The 25,094-nt window shown below is 39.0% G+C and overlaps 1 protein-coding gene across 1 annotated transcript; it reads right to left on the bottom strand.

Moving 5' to 3' along the window:
• Positions 1–7,097: 7,097 nt before the first annotated feature.
• Nudt21 (nudix hydrolase 21) lies at positions 7,098–24,970 on the bottom strand. The gene is made up of 7 exons (XM_004625977.3): positions 24,711–24,970; positions 20,907–21,107; positions 20,173–20,236; positions 17,183–17,272; positions 10,555–10,630; positions 9,482–9,596; positions 7,098–7,419 (listed from the first exon to the last, which is right to left on the bottom strand). Exons 1-7 carry the CDS (start codon positions 24,824–24,826, stop codon positions 7,398–7,400), a joined length of 684 nt encoding a protein of 227 aa, XP_004626034.1. The 5' UTR covers positions 24,827–24,970; the 3' UTR covers positions 7,098–7,397.
• Between the last annotated feature and the right edge of the window lie 124 nt (positions 24,971–25,094).

Below are 25,094 nucleotides of genomic sequence, written 5' to 3'. Positions count from 1 at the left end.
CCGCCCCCGCGCAGTCCGGGCCTTGGGCCGCGCCGCGGCGTCCTGCCTGCCCGGCGCGGGGTCCCGCTGTGCGCCCTTGTACTCCAGCAGCTATCAGGTGTCGGAGGGGAGACACGGTGCTTAGGAAAGGAGGACCCCCCAAGGAATGGTGATCAATTCTTAAATTTCTGTTCACTAGTAGCCTCGAGTAGAGTCTCAAAAGAGCCTAATTTGGCAGGAAATAAAAATGTGTTCCTCACTCACAGGCAAAAAAGTCAATTTTGTGCAGCTTCTTGTGAAGATTACGTCAGTTCCTCAGAGGTAAACATGAGTGACCACTTGGCCCAGCAATTGCACTTTGTCACGTGCACAAGAGAAGTGAAAATATACATCCACACAAAACTGATACTCAAACACTAGTAGCAGGATTACTCACAAAAACTCAAGAAGAGGGGACAACCTTAATGTCCATCTAACGAGTAGATAAGTGTGGGGAATTCATATAATGGAGTGTTTTATATCCATAAAACTGGAAGTACTGATACATTCTACAGTGTGGAGGGACCCTGGAAACATGCCTGTGTCAAAGAAGCCAGACATAAGTCCAAGTATGGTGTGAACCCACTGATAAGAAATGTCAGATCTGGCACAAACACATACAGAACCAAGAAAGTAGATAAATGGTTGAGTAGGGATGGGAGGATAAGAAGACCTGCGGTAATAGGGGAAGGGTACCGGTTTCCTTTTGGGGTGATGAAAATGTTCTCTAGGCTGGGGAGGTAGCTCAGGGGTTTAAGCACCTGCCTGCCAAGCACAAGGACCTGGGTTTGATTCGCAGCTCACAGTGAGTTATGAATCAATATGTGAGTTGTATCGCAGAACTATTACCAAAAACAGAAACAAAAAACAAAGCTACCTTGTTCAAAGTGTTCTTTACAGGTCTTACTCCTCCTATATCCCCAATACCTGCAATAATAGTATCTGCTCCAGAGTACTATCTGTGCCCTGTAAATATCTGTTGAATCTTCCCAAACTTTCTAAAGGGGGGGAAAAAACCTAAATTACTAAATTATCTTTTAAAGTCTTTTTATGCTGATATTATAATCCTAAAAGACTAGTTAGGAAATAAAAAAAATCTGAAGATTTGCAACCACTTTGGAATTTTTAGAAACATCTTAAAAAGGGTACCTAACTTTAAGCTTTATAGATAAGATAAAGCTTTATTTTGGAAAACAAAATAGGATAGTACTTTTCCAGAGAGTGTTCCTTATAGATGAAAAGCAGTCATCAAACTAAGTGATTGTAATTTTGAAACCATCCTTTGAATCCGTATTGAGTCCAACCCACAACAGAGTTTACACACTGGCTTTGTCCTGTCATCCAGAGGAGCTTCTGCCAATAGATTCGTGTTATTGCATTAAACTTTTATAATCTTCAGCTTTCTGCAAATCCAACACATGAAACAGGTAGCCGAAAGTAACCCAACTATATATGATTTCTTTAATTATTTTATTTCTTTAATTATTAAAGTTTGTGAATGTTTTATTAGAAGAATCGAAATTTTCCTACTAATGTATACCTCTCACATCGTACCTTGCACCTCTCTCTCAAGGATTATGTTAGAGATTGCTCTATGTTGCTCAGGCTGGCCTTAAATTTCTGGGCTCAAGTGATCCTGTCTGGCCTCAGCCTCCCAAGTAGCTGGCTACAGGCATGCACAACAGCACCTGTCTCAGTTCTTGTTTTCTGTTTTTCTTTTGTGGTCGGAAGTGTGGAGCAAGAACCAAACCAGCCTCCTAAAGCCTTTAACCAGTACTTTCAATTCTTGGTCCCTGCATTCTCCTCTGTGAGTGCCAGGAGAGCCAGGACACAGAAGGGATAAATACTTAAGTGTGCCTGGAAAGCCAGGACTATAGACAGAAGGACCACTGCTGTCAGTTGAGCCCACAGCCACAAACATAGCAGGGAGGCAACAAAACCAGATTTTAAGAAACTGATTTTACTTGGACAAGGAAGTCAGTGAAGTCCATGATGAAAGTTGGGAGTTCCCACCTGCATTTCAGTGCATCATATAAATGGTGCAATAAGCCTTCTAAATTTCAGGCTGAGGAGGCCCTCCTCTCCCAGTGACTACCAGTCTGAATTTCCTGCCATCTTTTGGGGATTGCAACTCTGATTTAGTCTACTTGAAGTACTGGAGACTGAGCCCAAGGTCTCTGGTATGTTAAGCAAGTCCCCCACCACTGATCTACATCACCGTCCTTTTTATTTTTTAAATTCTGAGATAGGGTCTCCCTACATTGCTCAGGCTGGCCTTAAAATTTCACCCTCCTGCCTCAGTGTCCCAAGTAGCTAGGACTACAGGTGTCCACAACCACATGGGGCTTGGATTTATAGTATTTAATGTCTGTCATTTCAGATAAAGCAGTTTCTGTGGAATAAGACTCATGCCTAGACACATTATTATTTTCCTTTTTTAAAAATACCTAAAGTCGGGCTGGTGAGATGGCTCAGTGGTCTAAAGCACCTACTTAGAACAAGCTTAGCAGAGCACAGGGACCGCGGTTCAATCCCCCAGCACCACATGCCAGTCAGCCCCGCCCCCTGGTGGGCTGAGCTGGCCACACACACACACACACACACACACACAAAATAAAATACCTAAAGCCCTTTCATATTTATATGACTTTCTCACCATCCAGTGAAAAAGGCTGAGTAGTGTTGCTGAGTCTTAAAATCCTAGGTACTGCACTTCACTGATCCAGTGGCCATAACTATATTTCCATGAAATGGTTTCAAAAAGTAGACCACACTAAATCTAGCAGAGGGAGAAAAAAACCCAAGTCTTTAAATTTATAAGGGGAAAAAGAAACCTTAAAATTTTACTTTTCTTTCATACGTATTTTTCATAGATCTTTGATGCCCAGTATAAATATACAAGCAATAAATTTTTCAAAATTCTGCAGTAACTTTATCAGGTTTCATTTAACCCTGGTCCCCCCCCCCAAAAAAAAAGGCTCAAATGATCATGCTTTATACACAGCTTTATAAATCCTGTATTATAAATTTTATTTTCCTTTTTTTTTTTGTGGTACCTGGTATCAAACTTGGGATCTTGACCTTGCCAGGCAGGCACTTAGGCCACTGAGCTATATCCCCAGCCCTAAATTTTCTATTTAAGGTACTGAAATTAAATTACATATGCAGCAAGCATGATGTGTATTCACAGACTATTCAGGAAAATTTGAGGGGGGGAAAAAAAGCTAAAGCAGTGAACACTGCACAGGCAACCAAGACCCCACTAATATAAACCACATGCAGTTAACAACCTAATTGTAACTTGCAGTCCTTAATTTCTTCAAGTTCCTTCCACTGAATCTGCCAAAAACATGCTTCAGAAGCACAATGGAGAGCCCAGCACTGCTGACCCTGACCATCAGGCTCTTGCTATGACGCTGTGTGGTTTATATTTCATTGTCTTCTCAAAGCCTCACACACCTGTCCCAAAGGTGGACTTTTGGGAGGTGAGTGGACCATGGGACCAAGTCCACCCATGAGCTGTAACTAGATGTGGTATTAGGATGCAAAGCCTGGTAGGAGGCAAGGGCTCACTGGGGGCCTGGAAGGGTCCATCTCCCTACCTCCTCCTTTCACCTTTCTGGGCTTCCTGCTGCTCTGCCAAAAGCCATGCTCCTCTGCCACACCCCTCTGCCTTGGAGCCAGTGAACTATGAACTGAAAACTACAAACTGAGCCAAAATAAACCTTTCCTCCTTGGAGATACCGGTTGCTGGGTATTGTGTCTCAGTGAAAAGTCAGACAGAAGGCTGGGCAGATAGTTCAGCAGACTTAAGTGCCTGCTTAGGCAGACACAGGGTTCTGGGGTTCAATCACTGGCATGATGGCCCTGCCCCTGGGGCTCACTGAGACTGAGACTGGGCGTGGTGGCACACACCTGTAATCCCAGCACTTGGGAGGCTGAAAAACAGGAGGATCACTACGAGTCCAAACTATGGAGTGACACTCGGTACTAAACACATCAAAAAAAAGAGATGGATGACAAGCTCTTACCCAGGGACAGCCACTGACACTGAAAGAGTCATGCAAGGTTTCTACTGACTTAAGGCTAGCAAACCAACTCTCTCCCGCCATTAGACTACCTCAAACAAACATTCCCTTTTAAATATTTTTTATTGAAATGGAAATAAAAACATTTTATTGAAATGACAATAAAATTAAAGTGACCATTTTAATCAAACTCTTGCTTTACAAATATAAAAATATAACCAGAACTTCAGTTTCTTTTACACATTTCCTGTAAACAATACCAAAATGTTCTCAAAAGCAACTGATCTTTAAGTGGTGCACATACATTACGATACAAACGCAGTACCCCAATTTATTCTCTCCCTTTGTGGTACTAGGGATCAAATGCAGGTAAATAAATCCTCTCTCCACCAAGCTAAACCCTTCACCAAAATAGGTTTATGAAGAATACATTGATCTTTCCCTCAACAGACAATATTCCTAAACTGACTTAATGCAGGCTTTAGAAAGTTTTATTCACGAAACCTTAATAAATATGAACTAACGTTAAAATGCAATTTATGGCTCAAATTACAGTATTATGTTTCTCGCCACATAAACAACAAAAGCTGTTTGAAATAAGTTCAATTGAACCCAAACAGTAAATGTTTAAAGCAAGTGAAATATACATGGGAAAATCAGTCAGAAACTACTAAGCCTTGTTTGGCAATATAACATATAAAACTGCAACTCCTCTGAAGCCATCTTACAGACCAGCACGCACTGATCTAAATACTACAAACTAGTAAAAACATTTTGTGGAACTCACATATGGAGGTTACTGCAGGCATTTCACCTCAAATGACTATAACAATCACTAAGCAGCTAAAAGCATGGTAGTCACATCTTTTGTTAATTGTTGTTGCCCTGCTGTTTTTTGGGTTTTTTTTTTTTTCTTGTTTGTTGAATCAGGGTCTCCTTATGTAGTTTTTAGGCTGATCTTGGGCTCACAATGTAGCCCCAGCTGGCCTTGAACTCATGGCAATCCTCCTGCCTCAGCCTCCCAGAGTGCTAGGGTGTACCAACACACTTGGCTCTCCACCTCTCACTTTTATGCGCTCAAGAAAATATACCAGCTAATTTGTTTGCTTCTAACAAAGCAAAACAAGTATAAAAATCTTCCAAATATGGCATTAAAAGTATTAACTCATATACAGAATTATCATAGCCATTTTAAGTATTACCAACTTTTTAAAATATCATAATGATCTTCATCACTTATGGGGGAAAAGATTTCAATGTTCTTCAGAGGTAAGTCAATCATGATTTCAAATAACTTTTTAGTTTTTATCCCTATTCAAATATTTCTCATGTCATTTAGTATTTTTACAGACTATGCACTACTTGAATTATTCAGGGAAAATAAGATGGCATATATGTTGTGGTTATACAATGAAAAAGAAAGCTTTCATTTGTAGACAAACTAAAAACACAATAGGGTCCCAAAAATGTCTGTTCACCAAGTATTTAGCTTATGTAGTGCTCAGTACTATATAGATCATTGGAATGCACAATTTAAAACCATTAGTCCTGAAGAAGTGCAGTAAAGTTCCATATCCAAAGATCTTTCTTTTTTTTTTTTTTTTTTTTTTTTTTTGAGACAAGGTCTCACTATGCTGTTCAGGCTGGCCTTCAGCTCACTTTGTAACCCAGGCTATTCTCAAACTCCCAACATCCTCTTGCCTTAGCCTCCAAAGTTCTGGGATTACAGGCATGCACCACTACACATGGCACATCAAAACATCTTAAACAATGTTCTGTATTCTCTTTTAATACTTGTAAGAACATACAAAATCTGAATCCCTCTACTTGTGTATCAGGATAAACAGTATTGGGATCCAACTGTATCTGACCAGAGTAAAGTGTTTGGTATGTGCAGTATAAATTTCACATTCAAAACTGTGTCTCTTACATCCCAAGGTTAATAACCCAGACAACTTCAATCAAGGTTTCGCTCACTAGGCCCCAGCATGAATAACTGACACAAGCACTTATATTAAGAAGTGATCAAGAAAGAATTTCTAAGTCAAAGCTTAAGTTACAAAGGACGGGAATAGCTAGCCTTGAATTAGATGACTCCTCAAACACTACTGACAGGCCTTTATAAATAATACCTAGAAAAATTTACCTTTCCATTGCCACAGAATGGTTAAGAGCTAACATCTGAAGTGTGGTCCCTGAAGTGTTTCCCTCAGATGCAAAACAATCACAGACAGGGATTCTGCTCCCACAAAGCTGATCCTAACTGAACAGTGTTTTTAAAAGTTTAACTTGGTATTTTTGTCTTAGGCTGACAAAATTTGACCCCTATCTTTGCCCTAGAATCCAGTTGCTTCAGATTACTCCTGAATATTTTTGAAATGTTTTGTCACTTGCTAAAATCGTTTTCATCTCTATGGATATCTCAAATTGAGATAATTTTGTGAACTAAAAGTTTAAAACCTATTTTCACCACTGCTAAGAATAACTAGACACAGTTTCATAATAGCAGAAATAATATCACCATTACATAAATGAAAAACTAAATGAGCTTCAGTTGGGTCCTTTTTTAATACCAATTCCCGTGACTTTGCGGACCTAGCCAATTTTAATATGCTCAGGGTCTGCTGCTCTTCACCTAAGGCCTGGATGGCTATAAATGTACAGCACCAGTGGTGCTGTGAGCCGTCAACTCAGCTGCTGGCATGAGTTGTTTTTTCCTAAACTAAAACCTCAGTACTTCAGTCTAATTGTTTTTGGCACTTTGCAATAAGTGTGTTGCAGTGTGGGCTCTTGGGTCTCTAAAAGGTTTGCTATCAGTGCCCTGGTATATAAAGTCTGACATACAAGTTGCACCTTAGACTCAGTCAGACAAAGCTGGTCCCTAAAAGTAATGGAAAATCTTCATCAAAAATGTCTGCACAGTCTTGAAGAACTTGTTTGTGCCTTAGAATGGTACTAGAGCAAAGGTCTCATAAAACACCACTGACCACATCCCTTAGTGTGTCTTGACATTTACCAGCCTAAAAGGGGTAAAAAAATGACCCTCAACCGTAAGGTTTTCCAAAATTTAATGTGAAATTAAAAAACAAAATACAAATAGAAGTTCACTTTTTTAATGTTGTACAAAAAAGTATGAGTAGAACCAAAAGTAAACATCACATTTGTCTGCATCATTACCTAGGTCTTCATATTAACTTTATCATTCAAACAATAGGAGAAATTTAGGCATTGAGAAAAAGATTAAAAAAAAAAAAAAAAAAAAAAAAAGACTTTTCTATCACGTTTATTCTTCTACAGTTAATAGCTGTGCTCACAGAGACGGCTTCTTTTACTTCTCCTCTGCGCAGGAATTCAGTTGTATATAAAATTGAACCTGAATTAAAAAAAAAAACAAACCTTTATTAAAGTTTTAGTTACTCACTTTTCACCTTAGATAAGGAAATTTCTCTGGATGTTTCTACCCTTGACATTTTTAACGTTTTCTTTTTTCAGATAGGGTCTCAGCACATGCAGTTCAGGATTCAAGCATGGTGATGCATTCCTGTAATCCCAGCACTGGTAGGCTGAGGCAGGAGAATCCCTGTGAGCTACACAGTGTAGTGAAGTGCAAGACCAGTGTGTACTATTTAGTGAGACCCTGTTTCAAGAAAACAAAACAAATAAAGAACAACTATGTAGTTCGGGCTGACCAGGAACTTGTGGTAATATGATACTCCTGTATCAGCCTCCCAAGTGCTGGGATTACAGGACTGCATCACCACGAAGCCCACGTTTTTAACATTTTTCATACCAGTTTTCCCTCACCATTCATACTTTGTATGTTAATAAAAGTCTGCTAAACACTTACTGTTAAAAATAAACTGAGTCTAAATTTGATTAATTGGGTCGGCCAGATAGCTCAGCAGATTAAAGCGCCTGTTTAGGCAGATGTAGGGAATGGGGTTCAATCCCCAGCCTGCTGTGCTGGCCCCGCCCCCAGGGCACACTGAGACAGCAAATGAGACTGGGTATAGTGGCTTGAACCCATAATCCCAGCACTTAGGAGGCTGTAAACAGGAGGACTGCTACAAGTCCAATCTGTAGTGAGACCCTGTAACCCCGTACTAAATACATTAAAAAATAATAAAATAAATAAATTTGATTAACTGTGTGCTATGAAGTTCCTTAAAGGTAGAAAAAATGTTTTATATATTCTTGCCACACCCCAGCCATTTTTTATTGCTTATTTTGAGACAGGGTCTCACTAATTACTAATAATCCAAGCTGGAGTTAGAATTTCAATCCCTCTGCCTCACTTGGCCTCCCAGAATGTTGGAGTCATAGGTGTGTAACACTACTTCCAACTTGTCTTTATATTCTTATGACTCAGCACCGTTCATATACCTCAAAGATATGACCAGTACCTGTAATCAGTACCAAAACAACTAATCAGAAGTTTATCTCTGCTGAGGAGATAGCTCAGCAACATAGACAACAGCCTGGCAAGCGCAAGGTTCAGAGTTTGATCCTCAGTACCACACACACAAAAAAAAGGTCATCTCTACCTATCAAAAACTTACAAATTTTTTTCTTTAGGTACATCTTGCAGGATTTGTTTTACATTACACCTATAGTCAAGTCTTTAATAAAGCACACAAAATAAATGATTATAAGTTTAAATAAGTAATTTTTTCATATACCTTACTTTAACCTGCAACCTAATGTAAAGTCAAAATGTAGGAACAAAAGATGAAGTTTGACTAGTGACAGAGTTGAAAGACCAATTTCATAGTCAACAACCTTTTAGGGCCCAGGGAGATAGCTCAGTAGCATACACACCTGCCTGGCAAGCGCAATCCTGAGTTCAATCCCCAGTACCAAAAATTAAAAAAGCCTTTTACTACTGGAATTTTTTTTCTCTTTTGATGTTACTAGGAATTGAACTCAGAGCCTTTACAATGGACTTTGTTCCCAGCTTGCTCACTAACTTGCTAGATTACTCAAGTTTGAATCAGTGATCCTCTTGCCTCAGAAAAGTGGGATTACAGGTGTGCATCACTATGCCCAGCTTGGAACTGCTGTTAAATTAACATAACAACAATACAATAACTTTCAAGAAGGAAAAATAATATATTACACCAGAAGACTCAATACTCCTTTTATATAGATGGTTCTCTCCATATTTGCACATCATTAACTATTTCCTTTTTTTTTTTTTTTTTTTTTAAATAAAGACTTTAGCCCTAACTGTAGAGAATATCAGCTCTGGGAAAAGTAACCAGACAAATGCCAGAATATCATGCCACCACTTAAGAGCTGCTTTTTATGGCTTACACATGAACTAAGAATGAAGTGTTTTCCTTAAACATCAAAACTGATGATTTACCTCTTCTCAAGTGGCTTTATTTTAAATTTGACAGTTTATTATAGATTAAAAAAAGTCCAACTTTCCACACCTGCTCAACAGCTGAGGAAGACTGGAAATGATGGGTCCATATCCTGGAGCATTGTCATACAACTCAAACAACGGTGCAGCCACCAGCTTGTAATTCTTAGGGACAGCAAACAAAGCTGAAATAAACCAAACAATATTTCATTTAAAATCAATCAACAATTTTATATCTGAGAAAAACTTTTTTTTAAATTTTTTTTAATTATTTGTGTGTGTGTGTGTGTGTGTGTGTGTGTGTGTGTGTACGTGGCCAGCTCAGCCCACCAGGGGGCGGGGCTGGCTGGCATGTAGTGCTGGGGGATTGAACCGTGGTCCCTGTGCTTCGCTGAACTTGTTCTAAGTAGGTGCTTTAGACCACTGAGCCATCTCACCAGCCCCCTGAGAAAAACTTTTAAGGAAACATTCTTATTAATACATTTTAGTTGTATCCTCTAAGACAGAGATAAAAGCCCAATTCTCTCAAAAGATCCGTATTATTAAGAATCAAGAGAAATTTTATTAAAATACCAAGAGCTAAACAATTATAAAAACACTATAATCTAGTATTTTATGATGCAGTTAAGTTCACTTCTTTCCCTTACCATGATTGATACAACTAAGAGAAACTAAGTAATTCTGCATAAACATGGTATATTTTTCAGTTTTATAATAAATCAAAAATATTCAAGGAACTTGGGTTAAAACTTGAACATCTATATCCTTGAAAACATTCCAAGTTTATAACTGCCTTCAAAAACAAAATAACTGGCTGGGTGTGGTGATGCATGCCTGTAATCCCAGCAATGGGAAGCTGAGGCAGGAGAATCACTGTGAGTTTAAGACCACCCTAGGAGGTCAGGCATGGTGGTACATGACTATAGTCCCAGAACTTGGAAGGTTGAGACAGGAGGATCATTACAAGTTCAAGACCAGCCTGGGCTACAAAGTGAGCTCAAGGCCATCCTGAACTGCATAAGGAGACCCTGTCTCAAGAAGATCCCCCCAAAAAATAATAAAAGACCAGCCTAGGCTACACAGTCAGTTCAACGCCACCTAACGACATAGTAAGACCCTGCCTCAGAAAAACAAAAAACTTACCTTTCTCTTGAAGCTGGACCAGAAACAACTTCTTATGCTCCTTCGGCTTTGTAATATGTGCAGGAATATATGGATACTAAAATAACAAATAAGAAGAATTTGTAGTTTCCAAGATCTATCATTTTTTATACCTCAGTGCCTGTATCAAATGCTCCCAAATCTAACACAAAGCTTCACCATAAGCCCTTCTGAGACCAATTTCCTCATATCCTAAGTATGATTTAACATATATCCCAGGGCTTCATTTATTTCGTTACACATTTATTCCCCAGCAGTAGTGCAAATTGCTAGCAATATACTACTTTGTAGTTTTCCCTTTACCAGAGCTAAGTACCTAAAAGATGTTAGAGTTTTTAATAAAAACATGTTGCTGCTTTTAAATATCACTACCAGGTTAAATGCTCTAGAGCCCTGATGTGGACATGTTTACTATATTAAAGTTTAAATATAGCCTGTAAAGTATTTGACAAGATGCTCTTTGCTCCTCTGCCCAACACTCCCATCCCAGCACATGCTTTGGAAAACCAAATGATCTAAGCAGAGTTCTGCCATGCGGGCAGAGTATAACTGGTTGGTAAAACTAAGAAAAAAATTATACAGTATTTAAAGGGATGAAGACAATTAGGGAAACTGCTAGCTGAGAATAACTTTGACACTGAGAAGTTTTTTTTGTTATTTTTTTTTTTTTAGCCCTTTAATGTATGTGTCATAAAGATCTCTCAAGTATCTCCCCACAATATATTCAGAAATTGACTTGACTTTTGGAGTTATATTTGAGGAGAGTAGAGAGAAAAGTACTTCCAGTAACTATGAATGGGGAGTGGAATAAAAGCAGAAGCTAGCAAAGGCAGTATACCATCATCCCCGCTTTATACAGGAATTTCGGCTATCGGCTAAGAGGCCAAGCACTTTTCCCAAGTACTGTGCTAAGTAATTAATCCAAAATTCATTTGGATTTATTTACCTCTTATCTACTTAAAGAAGCCTATGTTATTTCCCACTGGCATCTAACCAGTATTCAAGTTAGGGTAAGTATATACCAGTAAGCCCTAAGGAACGAAAAACTGAGGCCCCCGTGCCAGGCACTGGCAGGTCCCTTCACGATCATGAAAATGAGGCATACAAGCACCAGAGACTCAGAGGTGAGAAACAGCTTGAATGGCACATGCTAAAAAAAAAAATCTGTTTCACAAACATGTTTCCAAACCATGACCAAACCTATCTAGGTATTCTTCTACTTGAGGTTACAAACACCTAAAAAACAAACAAACAAAAAACCAGTTCCAGTGTGAACCAACTATACTATATGGAAAGGCCAAGCTAAGGAGATGATGTTGACCTTTTTCCTGCAGATACCTAATACTAGAACTTTTGATCTAACAAAGCGGTAGCAAACCTATGGCACATGTACTGCAGCAAGCTGACTGTATCATTGAAAGCTCTATTACTTTTTCTTTTGGTGTACATTTTCCCCTCAGCTTTCTGAGTCAGGGTTTCTCTATGTAATATAAGCTGGCTCCAAACTCCATGATCCTTCTGCCTTAGCCTCCCGAATGCTGTTTTTTCTAAACTAAAACCTCAATACAGTATTTAGGTTTAATTAGTATTTACTTTGCAATAAAACAGGTGTGTTTTGGATCACAGTTTAGCCATGCAGTCTCTTAAAGCTTTATCACTGAGCTATCAAAAGGACTTGGGATCCAACTATAAAATGTTCCCTCACTAGCCAAAGTAGGAAAATCTAGCCAAGCATGGTGGCTCGTGCCTATAATCCCAGCATTTAGGAAGCTGATGCAGAATCACCTTGAGTTTGAGGGCAGCCTTGGCTACATAAAATCAGCCTTGGCAGGGGCCGGGGAGATGGCTCAGTAGAATAAGCGCTTGCCTGGCAAGTGCAAGGGCCTGAGATCAATCCCTGGTTTCACAAAAACAAAAAACAAAAAACAAAAAAAAAAAGAAAGAAAGAAAGAAAATTAGCCTTGGCATATTTTAGGGCTTGCCTGAACTACATAACAAGACTTTATCTTTAAAAGGAAGGAAGGAAGGAAGGAAGGAAGGAAGGAAGGAAGCAAGGAATCTGAGCAGTACTGACATTATAAATCATTGTAATGGATTAAAATGTATCAAATATACCTAATGAGGTCATACTGACACTTTAATGAAACACTTGTTTTGTGTCAGAGTATGGCATTCTCCCTCAGATTTTCACAACAGCTATGTTCTGATACATCTGAAAGTTCCCTGCTTTTCAGTCTCCAAACCCTAGAAAATCTCTAAATGGGTTCTCAGATTCAATCTGAAAGGTCAAGGGAGTCAATGTAATTCTTAGCCAATGGCAGATAGGAGTCCCCGCCCACCTCCTTCTTTCCCTTGGACAACTGTGAGGAGCACTCCACATGGTCTGTGACAGTCCTGAGGAGGATCAGTCTATTCTGAAACTGCTATAACAAAGAGTAACAATATTATCTTTTAATTTTACTTCTGCTTCTGGCCTCCCTCACCTTACTTCCTGTGATTGTCTATCTATATCAAAGTCTATGTCATGTTCTTGATGCTGAGGGAAGTCTTCTGAAGAGGTTAAGCAATGAACTCATTCTTCTGAAAAAATGCTGAGTAAAGGAATAAAAGCATCTATTTGACTTTACATTTTTCTTGTTCTAGGAATCAAACCCAAAATCTTTTTACTTTTTCTTTTTCTTTTTTTTTTTTTCCAAGGGAAGGGTCTGTAGGGTGTTCAGGGTCTCACTACTAGATTGGACTCATAGTGATCTGCCTGTTTACAGCGTCCCCAAAGCTGAGATTACAGGCACATGCCACCATGCCCAGTCTCATTCACCATCTCAGCACACCCCAGGCGGGGCAGGCACAGCAGGCCCAGGGATCAACCCCACCACATTTGACTAAACAGGTGCTTTAATCCGCTGAACTATTTGGCCAGCCCTTCAAACCCAAAATCTTAAGCTTTCGTCTTTTTCTTCACTGGCTCAGGCTGCCTTACGGGTGGGTCTGGTGTGGCATGTGGAACTGGGGATTGAACCACGGTCCCCTGCGCCTGATTGGATTTGCCCAAGAAGGTGCTTTAAACAACTAAGCTAATGCACAAGCCCCCAATCTTGTGCTTTCAGGCAGGTGCTTATGCCACGGAGCTATCTCTCCAGCCCAGATATCAAAACATTTCTGATGGAAGAACACATCACCATCTGTGAGAACCAGGTCCTAGGCCGACCCCTAGTGAGCCTCATATCCTGGCATTCACACCCTTTGGCATCCCTCCCACCATGTACTTGGCTATGACCAACAGTGAAAGCAGAAGTGATGGTCTGCCTGAGCCAAGACTGGGTTACAACAGATCATAGCTTCACACTTAGGTACTTTTTCTATCACTGTCCCTCTGTGTCTGTTGAGTCACACACACTGCATGAAGCCAGTTGCCTCGCTGGGAGTTATTCTGAGAAAACATTATCATAACAAGTCACTGAGGCAAATCTTGGGTCAATAGCCAGCAAAAACTGAAGCCTTCAACCCAGTAGGCTGGCAGGGACTAAGAGGTCTGCTAAGATATACATATGAGCAAGGGATCAGATTCTAATCCCAGCTGACCACTGACTTACTTCATGAGGGCCTAAACTGGAACCATCTTACAGGATAGCTTCTAGATGCCTGACCCCCAGAAACTGAAATAAGATATCTGTAGTTTAAAATGTTAAATGTTTTAAATACAGGTACGTTTCCTTATGAGAAGATATGCTTGGGAACTAAAGCATCTCTCTTTTTTTTTTTTTTTTTTTAAAGCATTTCAAACTTCCGCATTTTTCAGGTTTTAGAATTCTGCATAGACATTACCAAGATAAGCACATCTAATTAAAAAAGCCAAAGTTCAAAAGTCCAAAACTTTGTTGGTGGTACTGAGGCTTGAACTCATGATCTCACACGTGCTAGGACAGTTTCCCTTTTGTTATTCTATTTTGACAAAATCCTATTACATTGTCCAGACTAACTTCAAACTTGTAGTCCTCTTGATCAGCCCAACAAGCTAAGGCAGGAGCCACCATGCCTGACTGTTGTCAACCAGAGATTTCAGATGTCTGTATTAGGGATGTTGTTCAACCTGCAATGTGCTATGTATATCACAACAAATAATATATTACACATGACAAGTCTTATTTGCACCCCCCATATCCCAACCTTGTTAAATAAACCTGAACCCAATCTTGTAAGCTAATTATCAATTTTTTTTTTAAATTTTTATTTATTTGTTTATTTATTTATGTATTTTGTGTGTGTGTGTGGCCAGCTCAGCCCACCAGGGGGCGGGCTGGCTGGCATGTGGTGCTGGGGGATTGAATCGTGGTCGTTGTGCTTTGCTTAACTTAGCTAAGCTTGTTCTAAGTAGGTGCTTTAGACCACTGAGCCATCTCACCAGCCCCGCTAATTATCAATTTACAGAACATACAGGACAAAGAGCTATATGTACAGTGGCAAGAAAATGCAATTAACAGGAGAAACACTTCAAATAGTCTTCAATTAACATGTAAGAGAAAAAGATAACCAACCTGTAGACCAAAAAGAGACTTTCCTAATTCAAACAGACATATAAATATATAAATTTATATATTCATAAATTTAATATTTATTATATAATATTACATATAATATATATAATATTGATATTATATATAAAAATCAGGATATATGAAAATAGTAAATATAGCAAAATAAGAAAACAAAGAAAAAAGAAGTAGCCAACTTGCAGATATAAAGACTACCCCAATGCAAACAGGAAACCAAACATAGAAACAATCACAGAATGTGAAAAATAACTATATAATGTTATAAAATTATTTTAGCATTATAATATAATATGTGGTTATATTTAAAATGGGAATGGGAAGGAAATGAGGAAAGAGTAAAGATGATCAAAATTCACTATGTGGGGACTGGGGAGATAGCTCAGTAGAATAAGCGCTTGCCTGGCAAGTGCAAGGGCCTGAGTTCAATCCCCGGTTCTGGGAGAAAAAAAAAAAAATTCACTATGTGTATGTGTTAAGCCCCCAAAATGAATGCAATCATTATGCATAGCAAACATGCAAAAAAATCCTTACCTAAAATATTTTGAATTGATTGCTTTCAGTACCAGGGATCAAAACCAGCATTTTAATCAAGTGCCCTACCACTAAGAAATACCTTAGTCCTAAAATATTAAAATGGACTTGCTTCAAAATAACCAAGGTGCCTTTTGGCTCTCTCAGCAGCACCTTGGCGGTAGGCAAGAACAAGTGCCTTACGAAAGGTGGCAAAAAAGGATCCAAGAAGAAAATGGTTGATCCATTTTTCTAAAAAAGACTGGTATAATGTGAAGGCACCAGCTATGTTCAGCATAAGAAATATTGGAAAAACACTCATCACCAGAGCTCAAGGAACCAAAATTGCATCTGATGAGCTCAAAGGTCGTGTGTTTGAAGTGAGCCTTGCTGATCTGCAGAATGATGAAGTTGCCTTTAAAAAAGTCAAGCTCATTACTGAAGATGTTTGGGGCAAAAACTGCCTGACTAACTTCCATGGCATGGACCTCCCCCATGACAAAATGTGTTCCATGGTCAAAAATTGGCAGACCATGATTGAAGCTCAGGTTGATGCCAAGACTACCGATGGTTATTTGCTTTGACTGTTCTGTGTTGGCTTTTCTAAAAAATGCAACGATCCGGTACGGAAGACCTCTTACACTCAGCACCAGCAGGTCCATCAGATCCGGAAGAAAATGATGGAAATCATGACCCCAGAGGTATAAACAAATGACTTGAAGGAAGTGGTCAATAAACTGACTCAAGACAGCATTGAGAAAAACATAGAAAAAGCTTGCCAGTATATCTACCCTCTTCATGATGTCTTCGTCAGAAAAGTAAAAGTGCTGAAGAAGCCCAAGTTTGAACTGGGAAAACCCATGGAGCTTCATGGTGAAGGTAGCAGCTCTGGAAAGGCTACTAGAGAGGATACTAGAGCTAAAGTTGAATAAGCTCATGGATATCAACCACCAGTCCAAGAGTCTGTTTAAGGTCCAGATTTTTAAACTTTTTTTTTTTTTGACGGAACCAGGGATTGAACTTGGGTCCTTGCTCTTAATCTACTGAGCCATCTCCCCAGCCCAAGATCTAGATTTTTAATAGTGATAAATAAAGTCCTATTTGTGATGGGAAAAAAAAAATACCCAAGGTAAGGGCGGGATAAATGGAGTACTATGCATCGGGGAGCTGATATGCTTAACTGTGACTTGTTAACTATACAGTTAAATGATAGGTTACTGGATTTATTACTATTCTCTCTACTTTCACCTATTTTTGAAACCTTCCCTTAACAGGAAAATATATGGTTGGGCATTAAGTGAGGGAGAAATTTCAAGTTACTATGTTTGCAGTCTATTATTAAAAGCATTTTATCTATCTTTGTTTTTCTTTTTGAAACAGGATTTTACTATGCAGTTCAGGCTGGCCTTGAGCTTACTTTGTAGCCCAGGCTGGTCTTGAACTCAAAAGGATCCTCCTGAGTGATAGAATTACTGGTCATTTTTTAAATGTTAAGAATTAAATCAACTATTTGCCCAAACGCGCAGAAAACATTATTGCATACTCACCTGAGGAGGCTCAAAATTTGGCCTCCACCAGTTACCAATGCAGTCATCGATGACCCAGTCTTGCAGGACTCCATCCTGGCGACCCAGTATCTGTCAAAAGAATTAATATAGGTTGGGCTAGGGATACAGCTTAGTAACACAGCACCTCCCTGGCAAGCACAAGGTCCTGAGTTCAGTTCTTGGTATAAAAAGGAAAGAATTAACATACACTGTGACCTCACTCTAACTTCTTAGGTCCACAGAGTGGCTGGCAGAAGGCAGCAATGACAAATGAGGCATGCAGCCTGCGAGGAACAAAAAGGAATGACTTCCACTACTACTGCTTGCTTCCTTGCCACTCTGCTGTCTCCTGCCTACCTTGCCACAGACTATTTCTTCTCCTTGATGCCTCTCTGCAATGCCACCTTGGCGAGGAGCCAGCTGACTATGGCCTAAAACCTCTACAAACTAAAAGGTAAAATAAACCTTCCAGGGCTGGCCAGATAGCTCAGCAGATTAAAGCTCCTGCTTAGGTAGACGCAGAGCAGGGTTCAATCCCAGCATGCCTTGCAGGCCCCGCCCCTGGAGAACACTGAGACAGTGACTGAGACTGGGCATGGGGCATGCGCTTGTAAGCCCAGCGTTTGGGAAGCTGAAAACAGGAGGATCACTACAAGTCTAGATATCTGCAGTAAGACCCTGTACTAAATAAAAAATAAATAAATAAAAATAAAAAATAAACCTTCCTTCTTTTAACTTGTGGGTACTACTAGGTATTCTGCCTCAATGATAAGAAAAGTAACTAAGACAGTAGGTTATGATTTGCCCAACTGCTTTTCAGCTTTCATTTTTTTCTTGTGATTGTCTCATTAATCATTCTCAATCCTACCACATCTTTCTGTTTTATTTTATTTTTTAAAGGCAAGATCTCATTATATCAAGCTGGCCCTGAACTCACGGTGATCCTGTGATCCTCTCAGCCTTCCAAGTGCTGGGAATACAAGCATGTGCCATCACACCCGGTAGATATTTATCTATCTTTACTTTTTCTTGAGACAGGGTCTCATTATATACAGTAGTCCTTCACTATTTCATAATTTAACTTTTGAGGAATTACTGTTTAGTGGGTTTTCAAAAAATATTAATCAACTTATTGTGGATTTTTCACTATCATGAGATTTTGTAGTACTGTACAGTATACATATGTTATTAAATTTATACATAGAAAGTTTATGAGTATAAGAAATGGTTAACAACTGGGGAGATAGCTTGGGGGTCTAAGTGCCTGCCTGGCAAGCACAAGGGCCTGGATTTAATCCCCAGTATTGCAGGCCATGCCACCAGCCACCAAAACCAGGCATGGTGGCGCAAGCCTGTGATCCCAGTGCTGGGGAGGCTGAGAGAGGAGCATCACTACGAGCCTGAACTGCATAGTGAGACCCTGTACCAAATATATAAAAGATTAAAAAAGAAAATAGTTAAAAACATTAGAAATGTTTTTAAAAAGTGTGGGAAAGGTTTATAAGCATGTGGGAAGGGTTTATAAAGCCTTAAAATATAAATATTTAAATATAATATCACTATTTCTGATTTTCACTTATCGTGGGGGTGCCTGGAATATAACCTCTGCAATAAGTGAGGGACCGCTATAGTTAGGCTGGCCTAAATCTTACTATCTAGCCCAAGCTGGCCTCAAACTCCTGATGATTCTCCTGCCTCAGCCTTCCAAATGTTGGGATTATGGGCGTGTGCCACCACGCCTGCCTGGATTTTTGTCTTTCCCTGCCTTTTTGGTGAGCTTTCAGAAAAACCAGGGTAAGCAAATGGATTCAATCTACCACCTAGGGATATTATACCACAAGTAAGAAGAGTTACAATCACTCAAAAAACAAACTAGGAAAACAAACCAATTGGTCAATAGTGGAAGAATTATAGATGACTTTGGTTCCTTGTTTTTGTGTACCTTTTTTGTAGATAGTATTATTAGTTTTACAATTAAGGGAGAGATTAAATGTTACAATCTAAAAATACTTAATGAAAACACTACCATCTCAAAAGCTTCCAGTATCTAGGCATTTGGTTCCAATTCTTCAGAGGCAGACACTGGAATGACTTTAAAAGAGTACAATTTGGGCATAATCTAGAAAATATGTGCAAAAATGAAAATAAACACTACGAAATCTTTCTCTTAAGATTCTAGAGGCCTAATTTTAACAAAAGTGCTAGTATTCAAATCTCCAATTCTACTACACACTAGTTGTTATAACATCAAGTTATCCCAGTTTCCTTATCCATAAAACAGGATTAATAATACCTACTTCTGGGCCAAGGATATAGCTCAGCAGCTTAAGTGGCTACCTGGCAAGCACAAGGTCCCAAATTCGATCCCCAGTACCAGTAAATAAATAAGTAAGTATAATAACAATGCCTACTTCCAAGAACTGTGATAATTAATCAAGTTACTACAAGTAAAGAACTTAGAATAGTATCTAGCACAGTACTAGTACATATTAGATTTTTATTTATCATTGTTACATGAACATTTGCATTTTAATTTTTTAAAAATCATTTATTTATTTAGTTATTTATTTAGTACAGGGTCTTGCCATGCAGCTCAGATTCATAGTGATTCTCTTGTCAGCCTCTCTAGCGCTGGGATTACAGGCACTTACCACCACGCCTGGCTTTGGTGGCTGGTGTGGCACGTCTGTGGTTCCAGAGCCAGTACACATATGGTACCAGGGATCAAAGCCAGGTCTTTGTGCTTGCCAGGCAGGTGCTTAGACTCGAGCTATCTCCCCAGCCAATATTTGCATTTTTAAAATGTTAAGACAAGTTAAGTGTAAATTCAACTTGTAAGATAAATACTATACTAATAATGCTTGAGTTTCAGTTGTATTTACTGAAAACAAAATATACAAAATAAACTTATCTTTTTCATAAGACACAACAAAAGCTGGTAGTATTCAGATAGGCAATAAAACTGTCAAAATGACTAAGGAGAAAAATACCTCTGTCATTAAGCGCTTTAGTCCTTCAACTTCATCTTCTCCTGGGTTAAGTTCACCACCAGGTCTGTATAAAGGTTAAGAATTTCAGCTTTCAACTTAATACAATTTGGGGATAACAGGAAGAACAAATTAATATTTCCAATAAGCAACTAAATAAGACAAAAAATCACTATATGACAAGGCATTCAAAATTAACAAATATAATGAGAGGAAAGAGTATGCTGGGAAGTTAACCAAACAGTATACAACCTTAGTTTTAAAGAAAAACAATGTGTAATACAGCACACACATAAACATAAGTGCTGGCCACCAATCCATCCTAACTCCTCTCTGAATAGATGACATTCCTTAAGAATGTCAACCTAAGTTTTGGAGGCCTTTTTGTGGTATAATCAAACAGATGTGGACCAACTATATAATAAAAGTTTTATGAGTTCATAAAATAGAACTAAACTGTACATTATTCTAAAGAACTGCCCTTAGTAATGCTATCGTACTTTTTTCTACCAAGCTCAATCATTAACATCAACAATATACAGATATATGAAGATTTCTAGTTAGGAAAGTAAATGAATACTGCACTAAAGAAAATACCAAATTTTTTTTCTTTGTAAAGATTCCATCAACAGCAGTATTTGTTGAAATAAATGATTAAGGGCTAAACTTGTATTCCAAAGTTGCATAAATCTTAGTAAAAGTTATCTCATTAAATGTTAATTCCTAACAACACTTACAATTTGAAGAAGGTTGTTCCCAGCTGTAGTAGTAACACATGGGGAAGCCGGTGTTCATGTACAATCAGAACCCCTTCTACAGTCCTCCTCATTCCAATTTTATCAAATTCCTCCCTCATGCGCTGAAATCTGGCTGCAACAGAGCTGTCTTTTTCATAGAGGGGCTCTTTTGTACCAAAAGTGTAGTTGGTAAGAGGGTACCTGTGATCCAAAAAATATCTAGCATAAGAACTTAAGACCATAATGTACTACAACAGATACCAACCACACAGAATGCAACCATGGTCAACTATGTATATATAGTCCTCAGAAACAAAGAATTTGTCCCAAGTTACCTAACTAGCTCATGAAATGGCAACAATTAGAATCTTCTTTAGACTCTAAAAACAGAGCTTCCACATGATCAAAAGACTACCTTTGGCAGGTGTGGTGGCATTTACCTGTAATCCCAGCCCTATGGGAAGCTGAGGCACGAAGATCAAAAATTTCAGCCCAGCCTTTCAAGCATTGTGACACTACCTGCAAGCACTTAAATGCTTAGAGAGGTGGTTATTTAGAAATTAGTAATCCTCTGGTCTTAGATCATGCCTGTTATATCAACAGTACCAACCTGGTTCCTCTACTAATCTAATCATAAATTTTTAGTAATTATAAGTGTTAATGGCTAATCTCTTTCTTCCCCTATGTGGTAAGCCACCACTACACATCAACATCTTTCCAATATTCTATCTCTGTTAACTGCTCTCAGATTTTTTTTTTTTTTTTTCAGAACCGGGAATTGAACTCAGGCTCACTGAGCTATCTCCCCGGCCCACCTCAGATTTTTCTTTTCTTTTTTTTTGCCGGCTCAGCCTTCTCTGAGGATGGGGCTGGAGCAGTATATGCTGCTACCATTGACCTGCAGTCCCCATGCGCCTGCCTAAGCAGGTGCTTTAAACGGCTGAGCTATTTCGCCAGCCCCTACCCTCAATTTTCCCAACATCACAGCCTTTTCCTTTTCAGGTCAACTCTTCTATATTTTCTTTCCAACCTAAAGCTAATAAGAAGCCTTTCTTGCCTTCTGCATTCATTCTATTCAATATCCTTATTCTTCTCTTCTCATGTGAATTTCTAATCTGAAGATGTGCTTCTTTACTCAAGAACTCAAAACACATTTTATACAATCAAAAAAGTTTTCATCTTACCTAGCAAAGATCAAATTTTTCTTTAAAGATACTACAGTACATTTATACTATAGCATATATACATTTCATAACTCTGTGATTATACACCTTCTGGTAAAAATGTGTTAGTCACATTTGATATATTTGACATATCACAATGTATTTATCAAAAGCCACCCAGGTAAGCTGGGTGTAGTGGTGCAGGCCTGTATTCCCAGCACTTGGGAGGCGGAGGCAAGAAGATTGCCTTGAGTTCAAGCCATTTTAAGACTACAGACTGAGACCCTTTCTCAAAAAAAAGCAATTTTATACTTAACTACATATCTATTCCACTCAGCTACTGTTGAAAAGAGAAAAGAAAAATCAAAGCTGCTAAAACAACAACAAAAATTAATTCCAGAAGCCAAACTCTAGGCATAAAATTGCTCTAAAGTAATTAAAGTACATTGTTTCCACAATGCTTTAAAGATTATAAAGTACTTCTCCAGCATAGCCAAAACTAAATTAAATCTAGCACTGACAAGTTTCCTTTTTACTTTATTTTGAAGTAAAACCAAAAGCAAAAACAAAAATCAGAAACAGGGTAACATACATGTGTTACAAACTTTCAGAACAAAAATACCTGATTAAAAATGGTTGATATATTATTTTTATCCCCAAATCTGTTGCTCAGATTAATGGATATAGCTAAGTAAATTGGAGATATGACTGAATATTACCTCCTGCTTTCAAGAAAACTTAAATTTTTGTTCTCTTTTTATCTTTTTTAAAAAATTTATTTTAAAGAGTATAGTAATAATATGACATTAGAAATGGTACACAATTAGGATATCAAGATGACAGGTACTCAAGCATGGTTTTGTATTACACATTGCTACCCTCCATGTAGTTGCTTGGATCGCAGATATCAGCATACAAAGTAGCACTGACAAGTTTTCAAAACTGTTTTCCATGTATTAAAAACTTAGTTCTCACAGCCTAAATTAGAAAAGAATTAAGGCCACACAACACATCTCCATTGCAAAAGCCAGCTCCCACATCAGCAAGCCCAGGTTGTCATGATCATACATGTGCATCCAAAGCAAGGACTACATCTTACCTCTTCCTCACTGTGCACTCAACATTATGCACAATGCCTAGTACAAACAGGCATTCATGCAGTATTTCCTAAATAGAAATGCATCAAGGGATAGAGATTTACTAGCAATTTAAGTGATCAATACTCACCAGTGCTGACTAACTTAAAATCAGTGATTATTTCTCAATACTACATTCAGAAAGCACTATCAATCAGTCCACGACTTATCAATAAAGTAAAATATTTTTCTAAAAGCACAACATTTTCACCAAATTTTCATAATGATTCCACGTTAAACCAATAATCAAGGCAAAAAAGAAAAGTGCACACAAAATTGTGGGTTCTAATTCAAATCATCACTTAACGAACCCAGAAACTGCTTTTACACTTTACAAAAATCGCCTTTTTCATTTCATGAGAATCTTACGAGATTTTAAAGAGTGACATGAAATTAAAGTTCTACTATATAAGTTAACAAGAAGTTACACAAATTTATACACACAACACTCAACTACTTCCAGATTTTATACATTGACTTTATTTATTTATTTTCTTCTTTTGCGGTACTGGCGATCAAACTAGGTACCTTGCGCTTGTCAGGCAGGCAAACCTACCATTTTGTTACCTCAAGTTCCAAGTCAGCACCTATTTTGCAAAAGAAAAGCAAAGCAAAACTACAATAATAAATATCTGTTCAACTTCAAACCACTTCTGGTCTTGAGTGAAGTTCATCTATGTCTCACAAACTCAAAAATGGCAAAAAGAAGATACCGACAAATTCTTGAGGAAGACACTGCTCAAACACGCGTTACTTGCTTCAGTGAAATTACTCTGAAGAGTAACACTGTGCAGTGCTTCGCAGCCAGGCATAGTGATGAGCACCTGTAACCCCAGCGCTCAGAGGAAGCTGGATAAGAGGATCACTACCTGTGGCCAGCGCGAACTACATCAGGAAAGCCCGTGTCTGCCACCACCCCCACCAAGAAAAAAGCAAAGCATAGGCTTGCTGAAAGAAAAAGGTGTGTTGAATATAAAACACAGGCAACATTCTATTCCCTTTCGGAACATGCATGACCACAACCAAGCCAGTGTCCACGCTGCCAAGAGGATCTAACGGGTGCCCGGGATACCCTCGCTGACGCAGATGAGACACGCTCAGGCAGCCCACAAGCCCTGAGAAGATGAGCAAAACGTGGGAGTGTGCACAAAGCGAGGTACTACTAGGCAACGCTTAAAGGAAGAAAACCATGTGTGAATTACAGGTAGATCTCGAAAACTTACTATCATAGAACCACATAAAGTGCTAAAATGATATACCATTCATTTCAAATAAAGCGATACCATATAGGCTGTGTGAAAGACTAGTAAATGGAAAGAATTAAAACACACATTTTGACGGGAAAGGAAAGGATAAATTCAAAACAAACTTCCATGTTACCCATAACGACAGAATACAGGAGAATGGGAAACACGTTCTATTTGAAGAAGGAAAATCTCTTCTAAGAAGCGCCTTTTGCAGACGTTCACGAGGAGGAGCGCCCGCGAAGGCCGCCCCACACTTACAGGTTGATGGTGCGCTCCAAGGTGAGGGGCTTAGTCTGCTGGATGTACTTGTTGCCGAACTGGTTGACTCCTCGCGGCCAGCCGGTCTGCGAGCGATTGGGCGGTACCACAGACATGCTGGCGAGCTATGGCCCTGGAAGCGAGCAGAAAGCCGAGGGCAGGGGAGACTTTCCCCGTTCGGGCAGAGGTTATCCGCGTCCCGCTCAGCAATCGCCGCCCGCCATTAACAAAAAAAGCACAAGAGAGCTTTACGTACGCCGGAAGTGAATCTCGACCCTCAGGCGGCAGGAAGTAGGGAGGCGGAGCCCCTACGGGTCGAACCCCTTTAGGCCAATCGCTGGTAGTATAGCCTCAGTATCTGGAGTTTCCATTGGTAAATCTGGT

This window comes from Octodon degus, unplaced genomic scaffold, assembly GCF_000260255.1.
Source record: "Octodon degus isolate 3935 unplaced genomic scaffold, OctDeg1.0 scaffold00011, whole genome shotgun sequence".
Lineage (NCBI taxonomy): Eukaryota > Metazoa > Chordata > Mammalia > Rodentia > Octodontidae > Octodon > Octodon degus.
The sequence above is the reverse complement of the archived record's forward strand: the minus strand, read 5'-3'. Positions and strand labels throughout refer to the sequence as shown.

Excerpts from the sequence above, each read along its gene's own strand:
- Nudt21 (XM_004625977.3), bottom strand. The coding sequence starts at position 24,826 with ATGTCTGTGGTACCGCCCAATCGCTCGCAGACCGGCTGGCCGCGAGGA. Across the intron at positions 10,631-17,182 it reads CAAATTTTGAGCCTCCTCAG|TATCCATATATTCCTGCACA; the intron begins GTGAGTATGCAA and ends TTGTTATTTTAG. Across the intron at positions 9,597-10,554 it reads GGTCCAGCTTCAAGAGAAAG|CTTTGTTTGCTGTCCCTAAG; the intron begins GTAAGTTTTTTG and ends GGTTTATTTCAG.